Source organism: Rhinolophus sinicus, chromosome 9 (genome assembly GCF_057876585.1).
Source record: "Rhinolophus sinicus isolate RSI-liver-muscle chromosome 9, RSI-T2T, whole genome shotgun sequence".
Taxonomy (NCBI): domain Eukaryota; kingdom Metazoa; phylum Chordata; class Mammalia; order Chiroptera; family Rhinolophidae; genus Rhinolophus; species Rhinolophus sinicus.
The window spans coordinates 29,869,079-29,882,965 of NC_142509.1; the positions used below are offsets into that span (position 1 = coordinate 29,869,079).

At 47.0% G+C, this 13,887-nt stretch overlaps 1 protein-coding gene across 4 annotated transcripts in view; it reads left to right on the plus strand.

Moving 5' to 3' along the window:
- Positions 1-13,887, plus strand: part of KSR2 (kinase suppressor of ras 2) — a 354,663-nt gene that overhangs the window by 312,599 nt on the left and 28,177 nt on the right. For all 4 annotated transcript variants that reach the window (XM_019753947.3, XM_074321394.2, XM_074321395.2 and 1 more), the window contains 2 exons: positions 11,918-12,014; positions 13,066-13,199. In XM_019753947.3, the coding sequence (XP_019609506.2) occupies positions 11,918-12,014; positions 13,066-13,199 (231 nt within the window). The remainder of the gene's footprint in view (positions 1-11,917; positions 12,015-13,065; positions 13,200-13,887) is intronic.

Consider the following 13,887-nt stretch of genomic DNA (forward strand, 5'->3'; position numbering starts at 1 on the left):
TAAAGGACAAAAGAACCCCAAATGAACTTGAGTGACGATGTTTGTCCATCTCTGAGAAATTGGCACAAGCTTATATTTTGTTCCTGCCCCTTCTGAATTGGGTTTTGGAGAATGACGGGACTTTCAGTTGAAACAGATTACCAAAGGGAGACTTGGCCACTGATGGAAATATTTGTAATAGGGTTCCATGCAGTTTTCATCTTCCCCATGAAGATGCAACATTGTCACATGACAACCTTTTGGGGCATCGCACCTGTGTTTTTCATCTCTCTGGACATTTATCTTCTGGTTTTAAATGATTGAGAGGTGAGGTCAATCCCCAGGGTGACTTGCTTTTCTATCTGTGAGAAGTGGGAGAAAGCTATTAACGAAAACATGAAATTGAATCTCACCGAGCACAGGTTCCCCTTCTCCTCTGGTTCTTTAAAATCCTGGTGCTGCCCAGTTACGTGCTAATGGAGGTGTCTGTGAGCCCTCGGAAAAGAACCAGGCTTCTTCAGCAGCAAGAGAAACACAGTTCCCATTCCAGAGACTTTGGTTTCCTTGGTGATGCTTACAGTAAGTTTGACCCTAGCCACAGTACCTTATTTTTGTTTATTTTGCTACTGTCCCTTTTCTCTCTCCATTCTCTTCTTATAACCTTACTCACTTTGTACTTGGAGGTCCACCCATTAACCATAGTAGCTATTATTTATGGAGTGCTTTCTATATTTTCGGGTGCTAACCTTTTTACATATTCCATTAGTCAAGATAGGATAGGCTTATGCTGCAGTGACAACCCTAGAAACTGTGTGGCTTTGCCTCAGAGTTTATTGCTCACATAAAGTTTGCTATAGGTTGGGCAATGCTCCAACAGCAGCTGTCTTCCATGCAGTTACTCAGGGATCCAGGATATTCCAATCTTGTGGCTCCGCCGTATTATCATGGTGCCTCCACGGTCACAGTGGCACAAAAGAAGGAAGACTCCAGATTCTACACTGGGCTTCTCAGTACCCTCACCAGGAAGTGACAGGGGTCACTTTTCATTGGCCAGACCCAGTCATGTGGTGCTGCATAACTACACAGAGGCTGGGAAGTAAGATCTCCCATGAGCCTGGGAGGGAGTGCTATGCAGCAGAATTTGGTGAACAACGTGGCTTTGTTTCTTTCACCCAAGAGTTTTCTAATTTAACCCTCCCTACGCCTGTGAGGTAGACTCTGTTTTGTCCACCTGCATTTGTTTTAAAAAACTTGTCCAAAAGCTCATCGCTAAAGAGCATTAGGGCTGGATCTGGAACCCAGTTCTGTCCAAGTCCAGATTCTGCGCTCTTCACCGCCCGATGCCACTCCCCTCCCCATGAGTTCTCTCTCCTTTCCACTCTCTTTCTCTCTTTCTGCTTCTCAAAGGAACGATTCCTCCCAGCCCATTCCTCTGTCTCGAGGTTTTCTCCATTTCTCTTGGGGTGATGAAATGTTAGTTCAAGTTCCTTTCCCTCTCAATGTTCATCCCAGCACTTCTGCCTATCCAGCCTGTCTTAAATCCCCTAGGTGTTCTTGCCTTATCTAGGAAGCTTTCAAGTACAAATGACACTGTTCTTTGCCATTAGGCTGGCAGAGGCATGGGTTGTAGAAACCGGGGGAAATTCCTTCTCTGGTTGACAAGGCTATGAAGTCAGGGGTTTTTCCTATTTGCCAGCCCAGGGCTCCTCTGTAAATGCAACAGGAAGAAGTGAGTGGGGATTTTTGTGAGCTTCCAGGGTTTTTGTGTGTGTGGTGTTTTTTTTTAAACAAATACATATCACTAAGTCCACTCATTTAAAATATACATACAGTTCAGTGGTTTTGGGTATATTTACAAAGTTGTGCCGTTATCACCAAATGTAGTACAATTTTAGAATGTTTTAGCTCCTCCAAAAGAAACCCCGTGTAACAGTCCCTGCCCAACCCACCTCCCCATCTCCCCTCAGCCCTGGCAACCTGAGCTTCCAGGTTTCAGACAAAGACTCAATGTTTTTATTGGAGCATTTCAAAGGTCAGGGGAAATGCAGAGTTCTCTCTGAGGGGTGAGAGCGGCTGTGGCCAGGTCTGCAGTTGGCATGACCACGCCTGCGTTTCTGTCCCCAGCTCCAGTTACCAAAAACATACCCATAGATAGACATAGATGTGCATAAAAATGCACAGGCACCTGCACACACACAGAGGTACATACATAAACATGCATGCACACATGTACTGTACCCATGCACACATATATGCACACAAATTCACTCACATGTATATACACCTGTTCACATGCACATAAACATATGTACACAGAGAGGCACTTGCACCCATAGAAACAATGCACACGTATATATCCATATGTCCAGACGTGTGTCATGCCTGTGGTGTTTTGTTGTTGTTGGTTTTTTTTGTTTTTTTTATTAAATTTATTGGGGTGACAATTGTTAGTAAAATTACATAGATTTCAGGTGTACAATTCTGTAATACATCATCTATAAATCCCAATGCCTGTGGTTTTTGATCCAGCTACAGTAACCCTTTTTTGTGGTGGCAGCACACCAGGAAACTTCTCCCCTGGGGGCCCTGTCCAAGCCAGTGGTCTGTCAGGAAAGCATTCTAAAGCAATTTGGGATTTATATCACTTGGATGAACAATTTTTCCAGCTAATTTAGTGACTAGGGGCTGCCTGGGAAGGCTGTGTTAGGGCGTGTATAGGAATTTAGGCGCAGAATTGTGAAGAAGAAGAGACAGGAGACTTAGAAATGTGTAAGATGTATGACATGGACGGGACAGTGCTTCTATGTTTGAGGTACAATGTATCTGGCTTGGGTGTATCCTTCACTGGACCCTCTCTCCTCCTGTCTGGGGTGGCAGCAGGCGGCTCAGCCTTCTCCCTCGTCAACCCAATTCAGTCCCGAGCAGAGATCTGGCCCTGCACCTGGGACACTGGCACTGTCATGTGTACTGTCTGCCTCACCCACCAGGGTCAGTAGCCCCACATTTAGCACAGTGCCTGGTAGGGTAGGGGCTCTGGGAGTGCTGGCTCAATGCATGCTTGAATGAATGAATGAATGAATGAATGAATGAATGAATGAATGAATGAACAAATGGAAAAATTCATTTGACCTTGACTACACCCAGTTTCCAATGCAGAGGAGAATGGTTCAAAGTTGTCCAACCCTTTCTAGTTCTCGCAGACCAATTTGTTGACCCTCCCCAATTTCTTAGAGCAGAGGTCAACAAACATTTTCTGTAAAGGGCCAGACAGTAAACATTTTGGGCTTTGCCGTACGGTCTCTGTCACAACTATGCAAGTCTGCATTTGTAGCATGAAAGCATCCATAGACAATACACAAACAAAGGGTATGGCGGTATGCCAATAAAACATTACTTATGGATGTAGAAAGTTGAATTTCATACAATTTTCACGTGTCACAAAATATCATGCTTCTTGAATGCGTTTAACCTTTATCTAAAGGTGTAAAAACTTGTCTTAGCTCATGGGCTATACAGAAACAGGCATAGATAGATGTGCATAAAAATTTGGCCTGTGGGCCATAGTTTGCCGCCCGTCCTAGAATCCTGGCTCCAATCGGCTCGTGTATCCACACTCTTCCAAATACCCTGCAAAGCAATGTGGACGGTGGGCCAGTTGGGTGTGTGCTGGAGTGTCCCAGCACCAGAGGCCTTCTCTAAATTAATGGGAGGCAGTGGAAAGGCCAGGCGCTTTGGGCAAACTGGACTCAGAGCCTGCCTCCACATCCTGGCCCAGAAGGATCCTGGGCGAGTTATTTATTCCCTCAAGCCTTTGCTTCCTCTTCGGAAAAATGGGTGGATGAAAAGTTCCCCCACAGGGCTCTGGTGTGGGTGAAATGGGCCCAGAGCTCTCAGGAACTTAGAAATTGTTGGTTTCCTCATCCCTCCATCCCTGTTCTTTCCACTTCCCAAAGAGGCCATGTTGCCGGGTGGTTAGGAACAAGATGCTGGTGTCAAAGAGACTCATGGTAGAATGCCAGCTCTACTTCGTAGCCTCGCGTGAGCTTATTAGCAAATGGCCTCACCTCTCGGCGTCTCGTCTCCCCATCTGTGAAGTAGGAATAACACCTCCCTAATGGGGTCGAGGTTAGTAGTACAACTAAAGGAAATTATTCGTATAAAACCCTTAACAGAGTGTTCATGGGAAAGTTCGCCAAACGGTATTTGTTATTCTTAGGAGGCAGCGTGGTTCCAAGGCTGCACACACAAGATTGAGCCTCAGACAGGTCTGGGTTCAAACCAGCCTGTGCCCCTTGAAGTATGACCTAGGGAAATTCCATCATCCTTCTGCGTTTTGGTTTCCCCGTATCTTCTATGAAGTATGTGGACCCAATGATCTCTAACACTAGTCTACAACCTGAATTCTAGAAATTTCTGTACATGTTCTCTTATACCGTGACCAGGTAGGTTCCACACTCAGACACATGCCCATCACCCTGTAGGAAGGTAGGACTCTCCTCTCTCCCATCACTTTCCCTCCTGCGTTTCCCCTCCCCACCTCACCATCTCCCATGAGTGGAAAACACACAGCCATTTTTGAGGTTGTGTCCACCGCTAATCTGTCTGCCCCTTCGCCTCTTACCAGCCACACAGTTCTTTTTAAAACTCAATAATAAACTGTCATCCACAATAGACATTGAATTTTTCCAGTGGGAGGATGCTCTTGGCGCTTTCAAGTAGCACTAGCCACTCACCGTGTGCCCAGATCACGTTAAACCCTGCCCTCGAGTCATAGCCAGAGACCTTTTTGAGCAAGTCTGAACTGCTTGGAGTATGAATTCGGTTCAGATTATACTTTCTCATTTCAATTTGTCGCTGGTTCAATATTTTCCAAACCATCTAGAGCATAAACATGTGTGTCTGGTTTCATTTCAGTCTTGACCTAGGGGCGCATTTTTCTTTTTCATGTTACAAAAGTAACACATGTTTATGGGGGGGGAAAATTAGAAAAGAGAGATAAGCAGCAAGAAAAAAAAAAAAAAAACTTGCAAAGTTTCGAATCCCACTACCCGGAAATAGTTCTGCTAATACCCTCAGAATCAAACCTCTCTGTGGATTTTTAATGCATATAAATTAAGTGGTATGTGTATACATTTTTAAAACAGTAATTCAGTCTACTGTTCAGCTTAAAAAACAAAACAAAAATGTGGTTCTGGTCAGGGAGCAACAAGAGTTGATGTGTTTTGATATCCAGCCCTGGAGGGCAGGGCAGTGGCCTGTTTGGTCTTTTGGTGCCACGTGGTGCTGGGCGCAGGGGAGTCTAGAATTCATTGCTACCTTGATCTGGTATGGCTCATGGTCTTTTTTGTGTGCTAAGCCAGTGGGGAGAAACCTGCCTTGGCATTAAACCCAGCTCTCCCAGCTATAATGGGCAAAGGGAAGAAGGAAGGGGGTAGGACTCATTCATTCCTTCATTCATTCACTCGTTCCTGAGCACCTCCCTGGGCCTGGCCAGCCGTGTGCCACCCACTGGACCTGTGAGGAGGCATGCAGACCCTCTCAGATGGTCTAGCCCTCTTCAACCTCTCTTGTTTCTCTCCAGGTGGCAGCTAGGAATTCCCAAACAGAAGCAGCAAACAGACAATGAGACCAACATGGGCTGGTCCTGAATTTGGAGGGTGGAAAGAAAGGCCTAGAATTGGGGGAGAGGGGTGTCTCAGTTGAGCTCGATGGACAAACATGGGTTTCCGGAGGTTCGGCCTTCTGAGTTGGGCTCGGCCACTTTCTCCTTAGCGAAATCATTTTCTCCCAAAGAATCTTAAGCAATCCTGGAAAGATGTGATGCTTTGAGACCTGGACTCAAATTCTGACCCTGTCACCTACCGACTGTGGGCCCCTGGGTAGGTTACCTAACCTTCCTGCACATGAATTTCCTTATTTGTACACAGTGTCTCCCCTCCTAGGAAAGCTGGCCTTACATAGTAGTTCTCAGTTCAGTGCCTGGGGGAGAGAGCACCGTAAACAGAGGCTACCATCTTACCTCGCGTCATCGCCAAGCAGTGCTAAGTAGTGGGTATTAAAACTGGACACAGAGATCACACACATACTCGTACCTATAACCAGCCCCCTTACCTGATCACCCCACCTCACAGTTCACCAAGCACTGTGAGTGCCGACAATTTCAGGTAACTTGCCCAAGATCACATAGCAAGGACGGGGCAGAATTTTATCTCAGGTGGGTCTGATTCTAAAGTGTCTGCTCCTATCCAGGCTGACTTGTTGCCTCCGTTTCCTCGTTGGTACGATGAGAATAACCACACCCATTTAGAGAGTTACTAGAAGCATGAAACAAAACAATGCCTGGACACCTTTTGCCTCTGTCCTGGTCCCCTGGTAGGCTTTCGGGAGATGGTCATTATCCTAAACAAGACAATGCCTGCTCTTCAGAGCATTTTGGTTAGAAGTTGCCCGAAATCAGCCCAGCGTGTTTGCTCTGAAACAATATGATGTAGTGGGAGGGGGTCTCTCCGGAGATGCTGAGTCCTTTTAATAGAGACACCCATCTCTGTCTTCTTATTCTTCACCTGACCTCACGTTTGTTTCTCCATTGTACTGATTGTAACTTGAAATGATTCTATGTGCTATTGTCCATCTCCTCTACGAGAATGTCAGCTCCGTCAGAGCAAAGAAATGGCCCTTCTGTCATTGCATTCACCTGACCTGTAGTACCTGTTAATAGTAATTGGCTGGAAGGGAGGGTTTGCAGGTATGGGGATTAAATGAGTCAGGGTCTTCCAGAAGGTAGGTCAGGTACAACCAGCCCCGAATAACAGAATCACATAGTGAGACAATGATTTTCTTCTTCAATTCTCTCCATCGTCCTGTTGATATTAAGGAGAAAGTCTCTATGCAGGGCTATTTAACACTTTCCTAAGCCTTATTTTCTAAACTTGGTTGTTTTTTTTGTTTTGTTTTGTTTTAACAAAAAGCAAGGCCTCAAGCTCAGACCATTTGGCAGGCCACAATGCCAAGCTTCGATTTAATTTTGTTTTTCAATGTGTTTGTTTTCATTGTATTTATTTTGACATTTATTTGGGGCTAGGGATTCTGGTTTTCCATCTGGTAACAATAAACGATAATGATAGAAAGTTGTTATTTTTTTTAATCCACTTATTTTTCAAAGGCGGTGCATCTAAAGAAAACTATTAGTACGTGATAAATAATACAAATTGGCTGATCTGGCAAAAATCTCAAGGTGGTTCCGGAATGATTGCAATCTGAGGGGTACCGAGTGAGATGCCGAGGCCGACCCTCAGGGGATGCTGAGAACATGTGCTGCAGAGTTAGGGTGGAGCATATCCCGAGGTGTCTCTGGACGAAGTCAAGAAGAGTAGGTCTTGGATGGTGGCAATGTGACAAGAGGCAGAGGACCAGCCAAGCTACCATTTCCTGGAAGTTCTTCCTGCTGTGAGCTGGAGGCTGACACCTCCCCCGCCTCGCTGCCTGTGCCCTTGGAACATCCCCCACCTTGTCAAGCCCAGACCAGAGAGGGCAGAATGTCACCAGGTACCCAGAAGCATGGGTCACAGTCAGGGGCAGGAGTGCCCCCCTCATGGGCTGAACCCCCATCTCAGTCCTTGAAGGGCTCGGAACAGTCCATCAGTCCTTGGTCTCTGGATTTGGCAAAGTCAGATCCGGCTCTGGAGTGACGAATCCAGCACCACTGAGAGTCTAAGCTTCCTTTCTCCTCCCCGCTTCTCAGCTTCTCGGAGCTTTGCAAGAAGATGAAAGGCTGGAGGACAAGGGGACGTGCCTTAGCAAAAACTATGCCCTGCTCTCCTGGGCAGCGAGGCTCCTGCTTTGCATCTTTTAATGCCTGGCGCGCACTGTCATCTTTCTCATTGGACTGGGATGTGTACCCTCCCCAGCCAACCCCTTTACTTAATGGGACTCTATAACTCTTCATTTCCTGGACGCACACTCAGGTTAAGCAGGTGGCAAATGGCTGGCATTGCTCACTTGCTTTCTGGCACTTCCCATTTTTATAGGAAGCTAACCTGGCGTTTTTTATTACAAAGCCCCCGAGTCCCAAGGTTTAATACTTCCAGTGCTAGATTCATGAACGACTTGGAAACTGGAGATTGCCGGTGGCTGGAATTTGATGGAGCATGTAACTTGTCCCTTGGAATGGGATTTATTTGCTCAAGGGAGGGGGGGAAAGAGCAGAGGGCAATTAAATGGGTTTTGAGTTTTGAGAGGTGGGGAATGCTTAGAAGTGAGCAAGAGACAAGGGGTTGTGAATCCTTTCTGACAGAACCCAGTGTTTTCAGCATGACGGCTGACTTCGAAACCGACTGCCTGAAGAGCTCCAGGCAGGCAGAGCTACAAGGTCCCTTTTGCCAGGCAAGGTTACGTATTCACTGGTTCTGAGGGTTAGGACATGACTACCTTTGGGGGTCATTATTGGGGTCACCCACAGTTACAAATGTGGAGATTATAAGTACCGTTACAGTGAGTCTCCAAGGCCAAGTGAACGCAGAGGTGGCAGCGCTGAACTGAGAGCCGAACCATCTTCCGAGGTGGTTGCCCACCCCCTACACACATACCCCCACCCTTCCTACCAGCCTGGGTCCTGGGCTTGGTAAGGAGTTTGGAGGAGGGAAAGGAAGGGGCTGCCAGGAGCGTCCCGATTTCTGTCTCAGCCACTGCTTTGGCAGGATGTCAGATTGGACAGAAGCCCTTGGAGATAAACCTTCTAGATGGTTTTATTTCATTGTTTCTGACAGCCTCTTTTAGGCAGATTTACAACAAACATCTTATACTTTCTGTGCCATCTTGGCCAAAAGGCTCTCTGTGTCACCTGGGATGTGAGGTAGAAAGCCAGCTTATATGAGCTGCCTGGGGCCAGGGCTGGGAGAGATGGTGGCCTGCAGATTAGATGAGAAATTCCAGGTCCTTGCTCGTCTTCTTGGAAAAACATGATCTTTGTTGCAGAGAGAGGTACTGAGAGAGAAGGAGGGAGTGTGTGTGTGTGTGTGTGTGTGTGTGTGTGTGTGTGTGTGTGTGTATGCACGCGTGCATGTGTGACTACCGCTCCAGAAGCTTGAGAGGTACTAAATATATCCTTGAGTCACTAAAACACCTTCTCCCGACCTCCAGACTGACTCTGCCACCAAGGTCAGCAGGCCTCATTAATTTTCATTGCCATATGTGTTGATCATAGCAACATTACAGCTACCATTTGCTGAGGGCGTGCCAGAGTCTCAGAGAAAGTTGTTAAGAAGCAAAAGATGGGAGTGAGGAGCCCAAGCTCTGGAACCAGGCTGCCTGGATTCCAATACCAGCTCCATTTAACTTTTCTGGGCCTCAGTTTCCTCATCTGTAAAATGGGGCCGATCCCAGACTTCATTGAATCTAAGATGCCATCAATTAGAATATGCACCATTTATTTTATCTACTACAAAGAAAGAAATCAGTGCCCGTGAACCTGACCTGTCAAAGTGAATACAAGACACGTTCTGATTTCAGAGATTTTAAAATGCAGGGAAATCTGCATCTTAGAATCAATGAAATACAGTGGCAATACCCACCTTGTGGGGCTCCTGTGCTTAGGTTAGGGTCTGACATATAGAAAGGGCGTGTATACGTTAGATGGTATTGTCACTATTATCCCCATTTTACAGATGAGGAAACTGAGGTCGAAGTCACTTTCTGGAATCACCCATAAAGCAGTAACTGGTAGAGTCTGGATGTGGGCTCACTTACCTGCATGTCTCTTTAATGGCTCGAAAATCATGTCCAATAACTGGGCACTCACACCGAGGAGGAGAAAAACGTCAGGAACAGGCTGACATCATGGTTGTGTGTCTGTGAGCAGGTCCTCCACCCCTCTGGGTCTCTATATCCTTACCTATATGACAGGGGTGAAAATGGGGACCCTGTGGGAGTGCTGAGAGGATTTGTGGAGGTGAGATAGGTCCCACACACGTACTCAGTAAGCCTTCATCCTGTCCTCCCCTCTCTTCCCCACTGCGCACCTGCACGTGGCTTTTAGGGCACCCATGTTAGTTACAGAAATCCCAAGCTCAGAGCAGTTGCTGTGGACACTTGGACTAACTTAGTTGGATGAGCCAAGCCTCAGCCACCCTGGACACCTGCCTAACGCCTGCTCCTGCTGAGAGCTCAGCCCTCGCCCTGCTCTCCAACTCAGCCCCCGTTAAACACCTGGGTGGGCCGCCAACTGGGGACAGCCTTGAATCATCATAGCTGCCTCCTGCTGACTTACTGGGCAACCTGGGACAGGTGAATCAGACGCCCGATGAGTCAGCTACCCTGGGAATCTCACCTTAAGCAGGTGAAGTGAATCTTAGTCAAAGATCATGGGTGGTTATAGGTAGCATTTTGGGTGAGTGGGTAAATGGATGGATAAATAACAGACTTATGTGATGTGTGTATAAAGGTATAATTTATATATTTACATAAGTGTATATGTATGTTGATCATTTACTACCTCTCACAATAGCCAGCATTTCCTGAGTACGTATTCTGTGTCACGCATGAGAGATGCTTATACTTTGACGTGCCCGATTTCATGTGATTCTCCTAACAACCCTAGAAAGCAGGAACTGTTGGCCCCATTTTACTAATAATGAAACTGAGGCTCAAAGAGCTTAACTCATCTGTCAAGGGTCACACAGCCACTAGCCGACAAGCCAGGATTCTAACCCATAGAGTCTGACTCTGGGCCTCTGTTCTCCTAACTAAGCGCTGTGCTACACTTTCCACCAGGTGCCAGGCATGGTACCAAGCTCCTTTTCTCATGTTGCCCTCATGCTGACTCTATGAGGTAGATATCATTAGTTTCCTTTGATAGATGAGGAAACCGAGGCCCAGAGAGGTTAAGTAACCCATCCAAAGACTCACAGTAAGGAACAGACTAGGATTCAAACTGAGACTTTCTGATACCAGAGTTCTAAATTCAACCACGTGATCAGCTAAGTTTAAATACTGAAACAATGAATAAAATGTGCAGAGTATTTCAACAATAAGGTCATAGATTAAAAGAAAAATTCAAGCCCTTATTTTGATGTAGATGGAAAATGAACCTTGCTAATGTCATTCCTTCTTTCTGCCAACGTTGGATATTATGAGCTAGACATGGTGTTAGGGGCTGGGGATGTTCTGGTGAATCTAGAACTCATTCATTCATTCATTTCTTTATTCATTCATTCGGTGACTGTTTATTGAATTTCTGCTATGTATGTGCCAGGAATTGGGCTCACATTGGAGGAAAAGGATGGATGAGCAGGCTGGCAAGTAAATGAGGTGCTCCTGTCACTGCATAATGTCCCTTTTCATCTTGTCATTCATCTGGTCCTGGAAATGAACTCAATGAGGCTGAAAATAATTTGAAAAACCCTCTATCTATACAGGCGTCTGGTTCGGGGGAGTATTATTGGTGTTTACATACCCCTGTCTACAGGTTTGAATGCGTCATTTGCGGATGGTACTCAGCCACTGCTTTGCTGGTCTTTGATCACTGTCCCCACACAGCAGCACCTCCCAGCAAGTGGGAGCAGCTGGGATGAGTGGCCAGCAGAGTGTCGTCTGAGTGGTGTCTGAGGATCCCAGAAGTTGTCAGTTTATGTGTAGCTTCCCGTCTGTGAGACCGTGGGATAGGTGGACTGTGGCTAGATTCTGTAGGTGTCCTTGGATGCTGGCGGGGTGGGGCGGAGGGCGGGGAGGGCGAGAAGAAAGATCCTGAAGAACCCAGAAGAACTTGCTCCCAGACCCACACTCCAGAACCAGATCTGAGGTCTAGTCCCAGGCTTATCACCTCGTAGGAATAACAGAGGCTTGTCCACGACTCCATTCTATCACGTGTCACGTCTAATCATTGTTGTGGGTCGCCCTTATTGTAACAACTGCTAACAACTTCTCTTGTCCTTTTGCTTTTCAGCCTTTGTAAGGGACGCACACTCTATTCGGTGGTGAGGGATGCCAAGATTGTCTTGGATGTCAACAAAACCAGGCAGATTGCCCAAGAGATTGTGAAGGTACCGTAGGGTCTGGGGCTTCCTCCCTGAACCTCCGAAAGACGGTGCACGTCCCCTGCCCCCACCCCGAGACTCAAGGTCTGCCTACAGACCAATCGCCTGGGCTTAAAAGGAATTAAACTTGACTTGAAAATACCAGGCCGTGTGTATGGAAGAATTTTGCCAAGATAACGACCGTTAGGGATGGTCTACCAGCATTTGGTGTCACTCTGGTGCCTTATCACCATGATCATTAGATGGGTGTAGGGACCAGAGGGAAGAAATTCTCGTTATGAGAATCCCTCACCCCTCAGATCCATGAATTCCCATGTCAGCCATCCCTCTCCACAGCTGCTGGGAAAACATCAAATTGGTGGGTGGCAGTTTGGAAGAAAACTGCCAGAACATCCTGCGTTTTCTGGCAGGTGCCTCATGAGTCAGTTGTAGTCAGTCTTTTATTTCTACTGGAAGTGGCAGAACTGAGTTGTGAGAAGAAATAAGAATGTGACTGCTCATAAAGGCAAAAAAGAAAAAGACAAAAAAATCCGAGACCTTCACCCTTCAGCTAGACCACCACTAGGTTCTTTGTGTTTTTGATTATCGTGTCATGCTCAGTCTCTGGAGGGACACGGTGTATTCGGCAGTGGCATGGGTTAACTAGACAGAAGGACCAAGTCCCCTGCAGAAGAGGTATTTTTCAAAGAGCACATGAGGGAAGACGGTTGATGGAATTCCTTTCTCTAGAGACCTCAGCTCAGGTTTGCCCCTGCCCCTTTTCCCTCTAGAGACATTTTCCTTTGTTTCTAATTCAGGAAGCAGAAGAGCTAGATGGAGATGGTTTTGCAGTGGTCTGAGGGTGGTGGCAGATTTGTGTCTTGGGGACCCTCCTGGGTCCCAGCTGCCGTGCCTTCTTCCACCCCACCTGCAAGCCTTTGCATGTGGGCCCCGGCTCTACAGCTGTTCAGTGTGGTCTCATTGGCAAGGCAAGGAGTGGGACCCATGACCCCAAGCCAGGATGGCAGTGAGCACTGAGGTTTCCTCTGGCAAGTCCCCGTTTCCTTGCTCTTTGCAGGGCATGGGCTATCTCCACGCCAAGGGAATCCTTCACAAGGACCTCAAGTCCAAGAACGTCTTCTACGACAATGGCAAAGTGGTGATCACAGACTTTGGGCTCTTCAGCATTTCCGGGGTGCTGCAGGCTGGCAGGTGAGAGGTGGTGGAAGGGCTCAGAAGGGTTCTTGATAGACATTGGCGGAGGTGGGGGCCATAGGACGTCATCCCAAATGGCTTTAGTGACCTAGACTCCGTGTTGGGCCTGAGGTCACTTAGCTGAGCGGCCAGGGTGTTGTGTGATGATAAAGAGCTGATACTCAGGTCGTGCTCTGAGTCCCCTGGGGCCTGACTTGCAAATGGCGCCTTTGAGTGGGCACAGAGCATCCCCAAGTTTGCAAACCATTTGCCCTTGAATTTTCTCTGGAGGACTCTTCCCTTACCCCAAGGATTTACCTGGAAGTGAGAATCACCCAACAGCTCTGCTCAAAGTTCTCTTATGAATTCATTAATTCTAGTAGAGTATCGTTAAGAAACAAGGGACGTAACGTCAGACCCAACCTGGGGCCCAGCTTGGCTCTGCCACTTATTAACTGACTTTAGTCCAGTCGTGGGACTTCTCTGAATTTCGTTTCTGCATCTGCGAGAAAAGTGATGGGTAGGACGATGCCTGCCTCCAGGATCCTCACGGATAAAAATCAGATAACATCCCTCAAGCATCCAGCACAGTGCCTGGAGCCCAGGAAGCAGTACAGATGGTAGCTGCTGCCGAGTTGTTGTAATTAGTATTAATTTGCATATACCTCCCCAGTATCACACAGGAGAATCATTAACCATCGTTAAG